Source organism: Mus caroli, chromosome 8 (genome assembly GCF_900094665.2).
Source record: "Mus caroli chromosome 8, CAROLI_EIJ_v1.1, whole genome shotgun sequence".
NCBI classification, from domain to species: Eukaryota; Metazoa; Chordata; class Mammalia; order Rodentia; family Muridae; genus Mus; species Mus caroli.
This window is the reverse complement of record NC_034577.1, coordinates 100,705,999-100,714,352: the sequence shown is the minus strand read 5'-3', so window position 1 is coordinate 100,714,352 and position 8,354 is coordinate 100,705,999. Positions and strand designations below refer to the sequence as shown.

Sequence of the window (8,354 nt, the reverse complement as noted above, 5' to 3'; positions counted from 1 at the left end):
GTCCCCTGTGGTGGGCTGCTTGATGCAGGTGTGTCTGATGTCCCCTGTGGTGGGCTGCTGGATGCAGGTGTGTCTGATGTCATGTTTGGTGGGCTGCTGGATGCAGATGTGTCTGATGTCCCCTGTGGCCTTCCGGTTGGGGATGTGATTGTCATGTTGTGTGTGGCTTTTGGAGGTGCTGAAGAAGCTGGGTCAATGGGAAAGCACAATGTCTCAAACTAAAAGAGAAAAACATGTAAAGGAAGAGGCTAAATCTTATTTTATCAAGCACAGTAGCACTGGGGCGGTATTCTGTATTCCCTTTGGGACCTTCATGATCTTTAGGACACAGACTGCATACTGCTGTCAAACACCTCTGAGAGAACACCATTTCACACACTGAGGACAACGTGTTTATTGCTCATCATTTAATAACTTACTAAACACCTACTATGTGCTAGGCTGTGTTTGGGAGAACTGGGAGTATTGAACAAAATGAGTCTAGTGTCTGGCCTCCTGGGGCCTCCATGGACGTGGAGATGAGCAGGCACATTCTAGCAGGTACTGAATCCACGCTGGGAAGGGGGCATTCAGACAAGCAGGTGGGGGAGGAAGGTTGTGCTTCTGAGCAGCCCTCAAATGTACAGCAGGAAAAGTGGGCTCTGCCGACATGTCTGAGGACATCTGAGGGGGCCAAAGCTTGCTGGGTGTGTTTGAGGAGGAAGTAGGAGGCCAGAAATGAAGGAGTGGGGATGGGATGGATTGAGCAGTGGATGAGGGGCATGTGCAGTGTCAGCAGTGAGAGTCTGACTCCCATGCTGAGGTCAGACAAGACAGGAAGGGGTAAAAGAACGGGAGCACTGACGGGGGGCAGATGCGGCTGATGCGGCAGCTCGGGCCCTGCTGTCCCTCCTTCTGGCAGCGTTTCTACGGCTGTCAGCTTGGAAAACACTGAGATGGGAATTCCATTTCACCTTTGTCTTTTTTTATATATTGCTAGAAACACTTCTCCAGTTGACATGGGATGGAAGAAACAGAGCAATTTAGATAGGTCCTACCAGGTCATCATGCGGCAGACTCTGAAGGGAAAGCTGAAACTCTGGTAGCTGCCCTGATAGTTGCTGCCTTCCCATCCCTCGGGCCCCCCTCTCTCTCTCTTTGATTTTCAGAGCTTATCTTCTTTATTATTATTATTATTTATTCATTTAATGTATATGAGCACACTCCAGAAGAGGGCATCTGATCCCATTACAGATGGTTGTGAGCCACCATTTGGTTGCTGGGAATTGAACTCAGAACCTCTGGAAGAGCAGTCTTAACCACTGCGCCATCTCTCTAGCCCTCCAGAGCTTATCTTATTGCACCAGTCCTCGGAGTGAATCAGAGGGGAAAACACACAGCAGCAAAGAGGTGGGCATCACATCTGCACGAGAGCCCAGAGATCGGTAGCCAGGATCGTCTTCAGATTACCCGCTAACCTAGCTCTTCCCTGTGCTTTCCTTTCTAGAACACTGTGCCCCGGCACACTCTAAGAGATAATAATAAAATCCTGGCAGGACCCATCAGACCGCAGAGAGCTGAATATGTCACACTTGTCTTGTGACTGCAGTACTTACAAGCTCAGGAGGAGCGGGTTGGTGACACATAGCTAATGGGGGGCCATCTCCTAGAGAAATAAGAAAGCAAAGCTGTATGTGATTAACTTGAAATAATTTAGAAAATGAATCTGATCAATAATACACTGTATGAAATCCTCAAGGAATTAATAAAAGCATTGTTTTTAAAAAGTTGTGAAAAAAAAATAACTGCTTTAGAGAGCTGAGTTTTCAGCCCAGGTGTAGAGCGCTTGCCCAGTATCTGAGAGACCCTAGATTCAACCTCCAGTACTGCCAGGGGAAAAATATTAGTCAAATAATAACCCACAGATTATACTAATAAAATTGTGGGCGTCAGGGTAAAGAGGTATGGTAACTGGATTGCGCATGTTCTTTCAAGATTCTCTCAGGGAGGTCATCTCTGACCTCCAGAATAATCGCTAGATCCACTGTAAATTTGTCTCAGTTTTACCCTCTGGTGTTCTCTCTAATCATCCAACGTGGATATAGACTGTGGTGGTTTGAATAGCTATGTCCGTGTAGCCTCATGTGTTTAAATGCTTGGCCCATGGGGAGTGGCACTATTAGGAGGTGTGGCCTTGTTGAAGAAAGTGCGTCACTGTGGGGGTGGGGCTTTGAGATCTCCTATTCTCAAGCTTTGCCCAGTGTTGGAACATAGTCTCCTCCTTGCTGCCTTTGGATCAAGATGTAGAACTCTTAGTTCCTGCAGCATCATGTCTGCCTGCAGGCTGCCATGCTTCACGCCACGTTGATAGTGGACTGAACCTCTGAAACTCTAAGCCAGCTTCAGTTAAATGTTTTCTTTCATAAGAGTTGCCTTGGTCATGGTGTCTCTTCACAGCAATAAAACCCAAAGACACAGACTAAAGTGTTTTCAGGCAAACGCACCTTCCTCAATTAGCATTTGTTCTTATATGAGGGAGAGCGAACGAGCGAGAAAGAGAGAACAAAATGTTGGGGGGGTGGTTTTGCTATAGAGTACTTGCCTAGTATTCACAGAGCCCCGGGTTTGATAGCCAGCACCACGAATAAAGAAAAGGTCTCCATACCTTTGCATTGAGATCAGACACTCAGACACAAGTAGGTGCTTCCTTGGCTCCTGATACAATCACTCATTTGGATTTAGCTTGGCTCCAGGGACCTCCAGGGATGTCTGGATCACACACTGAGAGATGGAACACGTTACCTGGGATCATATGTCTCTCTGGCTCAGCTCCTCTTCTTTTCATGGGTAACCAAGGACCAGGACCAAACTCATTTCTCCAAATGCTTGCACCTTGAGGGGGAAAGGCGGCTGTGTGGAGTCAACACAAAGGTTTATCTGTTGGTGATGGCTTTGGCTGTAACTCACAAATAGTCATTCCCCCCCTACACACACACACGCACACACCATCAGGAAAACACAATGATTATCAATCATTTCCTCCACATAACAGCAAGGAGATTCTGAAGTAGCCCCCCCCCCCCAGCCACATCTTACTGTATCCTACTGGGAATCTAAAATTGAGTCTAATTAGGCCAACAGGTGAGCGACAGAGGGTTAAACTACTTGTGTGAAAGGACATGCTGAGCAAATTAACTCCCTTGGCGGTTTTGTAGCTCTGGTGGATAGAACTCGGGGCCCAGAAACGACTGGAGTGGCTTTTGTGGTGGTCCAGGCACCAGGCACTTCACCGCTGAGTCACACGCTCAGCCGGATACTGACGTTCTGGAGAGCCTCATTTTCCACATACGCACACACAGGTTCATCACACATCCAAATGGAAGAGCACTAGAGAAAGTCATATAACCATGCTGGCTGCATCTCAACTTAAAGTTAGGACCTCGGTCTTCCTCAGCCTGCATCTGCTCTGCCTGGCGGTCAGCAGAGTGTCTAGTCTAGCTGCTGCCGTTCTTGCATGACTCTCTGTGACCTTACTCAGCCTCCAACAGCCAGGAGCCTTCTGTATTCCCCTTAGAGCAGATGGGAATGGCTCTCATGGGCTCATATATTTGAATGCTTGGTTCCCAGCTGCTGGAACTGTTTGAGAAGGATTAGGAGGCGTGGCCTTGCTGGAGGAAGTGTTTCACGGCGGGTGTTGAAGTTTCAAAAGCCTACACCATTCCCAGGTGGCTCTCTCTCTCTGACTTGTGCTTGTGCCCCGAATGTGAGTTCTCAGTTTCTGCTCTAGCCATCTGTCACCATGCCAACCAAAACAAGAAGAACAAGAAGCCGGCAGCTTTCGTTGCCCTTTGGAACCACACTTCTGCATCTTTTCTGATCTTGAGCAAAATTATTTTGAGAAAATTACTACACCATTCAAGGGCTTCATTTTTATCTCAGGGCATTGCTTCGTCTTTCTGGTTTGTTTTGTGCTGATAGAGTATCACAGACAGAAGTTTAGAGCTGGGAGGGGGTGCAGCTTGGTGTTGGGTGCTTGATTAGTGTGGACAAGACTCTGGATTGCATTAAAGCACAGGAAGAAGAAAAGAGGAAGGGAAAAAGAAGAAAAGAGAGGAGAAAAATAAAAGGAGAAAGAAAAAAAGCCAGAAGTTAACTCTTCTCAGCTCAGGAGCTGGAGAAGTCTGAAGTCATGCTGTTTGGTGAGGGATACATGGGGGGCGGGCAGGGAGAACAGTTGTGGCCTCACACGAAAGAGAGGAGGAGACTATCACCAAATAACAGTCACTAGGGAGGGGACCTGGTGGCCTAGGAACCTCTCAAAGGTTCAAGACAAATGCATTTGCTACTGCTATTTGAGGAAGGTGGTTGTGGTGGTTTGAAGATGCTTGGCCCATGGGAAGTCCACTATTAGGACTTGTAGCCTTGTTAGAATAGGTGTGGCCTTATTGAAGGAAGTTATGTCACAGTGTAGGTGGGCCTTGAGGGCTCCTAGGGCTCAAGCTCTACCCAGTGCAGAAGGGAGAGCATCCCCCTGGCTGCTTGCAGAAGCCAATCTCCTGGTTGCCTTTGGATCACGATGTAAAGTGCTTCGTTTCTCCATCACTGTATCTGCCTGGATGCTGCCATGCTTCCTACCATAATGATAATGGACCAAACCTCTGACCCTATAAGCCAGACTCAATTAAATGGTCCTTTATAAAAGTCGCCTTGGTCATGATGTCTCTTCACAGCGATGATACCCTAAGACAGTGGTCTTTCTATTTGGGACAGGGCGATGATGCAATGAATTCTGTTTTTGTTAGCTACGGCAACTTCATATGTTAAGGAGAACACATTAGTAGGTTTGAAAAGCACAGTGATGTGGCTAGACATGGTGGCACACACCTTTAATCCCAGCGCTCCTGGAGCAGAGACAGGAAGATCTTTTGGAGTTTGAGACCAGCCTGTTCTAAAGAGCCAGTTCCATGACAGCTAGAACTACAAAGTGAGACTCTTGTCAAAAAAAAAAAAGTGGGATAAAATGTCTGTCTAAATTGTCTGTAATATGACAAGGACTTCAAGAGTCCACCGGGTCAAGGCTGAATGCTTTGTGAAGGCAGATACCACTGCCAGGTGTAATTAAAAATGGCAGGTATGTGGAGAGTTAGCTTAGGGGGCGTGTACACTTCTTGCAGAGGACCTGAGTTTGAGTCCCAGACCTCATGTCAGGAGCTCACATCTGCCTCTAACTCCAGCCCCAGTGGGACTCCAGTGCCTCTTGCCTCTATGGGAACCTGAATTCATGTGCACATATATAGAAATGACAGTCATGCCAACACACACACACACACACACACACACACACACATACACTGACCATTCCAATCTTCCAGATGCAGGGAAGCACACTTCTTAGAGCTCATGGCCTCTGGTCTTCTCATTTCCCTATGCCACATTATCATTTCCTTCCCATTCTGTCTCTACAGCCCAGTGCTGATCAGACTAGGGGTGAGCACTCAGGGAGGGAAAGCTACCAGCTCAGTCTGTCCTGCACTTCAACCAGGTCGACCGTGAGAGTTCATCTAGCAGCTAGCATGGAGGGGTGAAGGCATCACTCACTCCAAGGGGCAGTTTCTTGGGATAGCCAGGGTTATGAAACTAGAAACTGCAGGCTGGAGGGATGACTCGGAGGCAAAAGGCACCTGCCACTAAGCCTGATGACCTGAGTTTAAACCCCAGAATCCATCTGGCAGGAGAGAACTGACCCCCACAATTGACCTCTGACCTCCATATGTGTCCTGCGGCACCTGTGCCAACCCCCAACTCCCATCTCCACAGGCAAACAGGACAAGTTAAAAAAGATACCTAAAAATATAGATTCTTGGGTTGGAAAGCAGGCTCAGCGGTTAAGAGCACCGTCTGCTCTCCCAGAGGTCTTGAGTTCAATTCCCAGCAACCACATGGTGGCTCACGACCATCTGTAATGAGATCTGACGCCCTCTTCTGCTGTGTCTGAAGATAACTACAGTGTACTCACATATATAAAATAAATAAATCTTTTTAAAAAGATAGAAATTCTTATATCTGTCCTATGGTCAATTACAGACTATTTAAAATTTATCTTCTCATGTGCATACCTTATGTAATATCAGTTTTGAAACTAAAATTGATGTAGTTTGGTGACTCACCAGCCTGGCAAATGAAATGATGCTTCTCTACGCACTGGTTCCATCTTGAGAAGACAGCATTAGAGCGTGTGACCACGGAAGGGCACTCGCCAGGCTTTTGGTTCCTTAAGGCGTCATCACCTCCTGGAGGGGCACCAGACTCAGTTGAGTCTCACTCTTCAGAGTTAGACGGGGAGGTGGCTCAGTGAGCAAAGCACTTGCTGGGCAAACGTGAGGACCCAAGTTTGAATCCCTGGAGCCCATGTATGGCCAGGCATGGTAGCCTCCCATATCTGTAATCCCAGTGCTCTTAGGTGAGATGGGAGGTGAAGGAAGGAGGATCCTAGAGACCTGTGGGACCTGAGGTATGCTGGGGCAGACAACAAAAGAGACCTTGCCCCAAACAAGGTGGAAGGTGAGGGGAAACATTGGAGTTTGATACTCAGCCTCCACACACGATGGCACAAAGCACACATATGCCCAAATTCTCTGGCTTCCAGCAAATGAAAGGTTACGACTTCTCCCTGAGTATTATAGATTACTCTTCAATATTTAGATATTTTTAATCATAGATCTTAGAATTAATTACCTAGACATTAAGGAGACATGATGATATAATAATTTCTTGGTTTTTTTTTCTTTTTGCTAAAACTGCAAGATTATGGTACCCAATTTTGTAAGAAAGACAATAAAGAGTTAATTTCTCTCCTAGCTTCTGTTTTAGGAAATCTGGAGGCAAAGATAACAAAGAAGGTCATTGTAAAAGATTTTTTTTCTCTTTAGAATCTTGTATAACAGCAGCTATTTGTATACCTGGAAAGCCAACATTCAAGAGGCTTTCCTCTTCATTCAACATTCAAAGGGGCGGGGGGGGGGGGGGGGGGGGGGGGGGGGGGGGGGGGGCAGATTGAGAGTTTGAGACCAGTTTGGGCTGAATACCAAGTTTCAGGACACCTTGCACTATAAAGCAAAACTGTCACAATATAAAACAAAACTGAACAAAAAATTCCAGATACCCCAAATCAAATAAAGCAAAATAACATCATACATGAAGACTCAGGAACTAGGTTTTAGACAGGCTCTGACAAAAAGCTCATTGCCACCGGTCGGTCAATGATGGTGCACACCTTTAATCCCAGCACTCAGGAGGCACAGGCAGGAGGATCTAGGTGAGTTCAAGGCCTGGAACGTGGTCTACAGAGCACATTCCAGGACAGCCAAGGCTACACAGAGAGACCCTGTCTTGGGGGGGGGGGGAGTACATTGCTATTGCTATGGAGACAAATGTTGGCCGAGGCACAAAAGTGGAAAGCCTACGGAGAGAGATGATGGTCAAGCTAACCCTTTTTCTGGTTATAAAAGCTGAAAGGGGGCTGGAGAGATGGCTCAGAAGTTAAAAGCACTGGCTGCTCTTTCAGACATCCCGAGTTCAATTCTCAGCAACATGGACACTCACAACCATCTGTAATGGATCTGATGCCCTCTTCTGGCAAGCAGGTAGATGTGCAGATAAAGCACTCATACGTAAAATAAATAAATCTCAAAAAGGGAAAAAGCAATACCTTAAAATGTAATTCGATAAATAAATAAATAAATAAATAAATAAATAAATAAATAAATAAATAAATAAAGCGGAAAGGCCAAAGACGATTTTCTTCCACCCTAGAACACAGCACAAAGAAAGCTTTTCCCCTCAACATTCAACACGAGAGCCCTACCTGTCTGATTTATCCCTGGATGCGTTCCTGTCAGCGTCAGGTTTCCCCTGACCCACCACACTGTTTCTTCTTTCAGGAAGCTTTTGAGGAAACCCCGAAGCTTGGGGTTCCACGTGTGGGCTAGGAGTCCTCTCTGGGCGTGGCAGTAGTTATCTGCTTCCTGGAAGTTACAGAAAAGTCTGTTAAGCTGATAGCATCTGTTTTCCCCATGTTGCTCCGGGATGCTTGGTTCACGTCCCAAAATATCACCCAGAATGACACCGATTCTAATGTACAGCCAAAGCCAGGACCGCCTCTGCAAGAGCATTTTCTCTCTGCGCTGAGTGAGAAGAGAGAAGATGTATGGAGGCTCGGCAGCTGCCTGGGCTTTTAAATAGGACTCAGTGAGTTTGTCAGAATCGTCCGTATTGTTCTTTTGTGGGTTGGGAACAACCTGCCAAGGAGAGAAAGGTTTTGTTTTGTTTAGCGAGCTCAGATGGAGTTCTCACCGGCTGCAAATGAATAGTAAACG

At 46.6% G+C, this 8,354-nt stretch overlaps 1 protein-coding gene across 1 annotated transcript in view; it reads right to left on the bottom strand.

Annotated features, from left to right (window-relative positions):
- Positions 1-8,150, bottom strand: part of Pkd1l3 (polycystin 1 like 3, transient receptor potential channel interacting) — a 33,002-nt gene extending 24,852 nt beyond the window's left edge. Inside the window, exons 1-5 of the mRNA XM_021171125.1 lie at positions 7,844-8,150; positions 6,147-6,269; positions 2,782-2,889; positions 1,596-1,645; positions 1-218 (exon numbers count right to left, since the gene is read on the bottom strand). The exon at positions 1-218 is cut by the window's left edge and continues 20 nt beyond it. Of these exons, the coding sequence (XP_021026784.1) occupies positions 1-218; positions 1,596-1,645; positions 2,782-2,889; positions 6,147-6,269; positions 7,844-8,150 (806 nt within the window). The remainder of the gene's footprint in view (positions 219-1,595; positions 1,646-2,781; positions 2,890-6,146; positions 6,270-7,843) is intronic.
- Between the last annotated feature and the right edge of the window lie 204 nt (positions 8,151-8,354).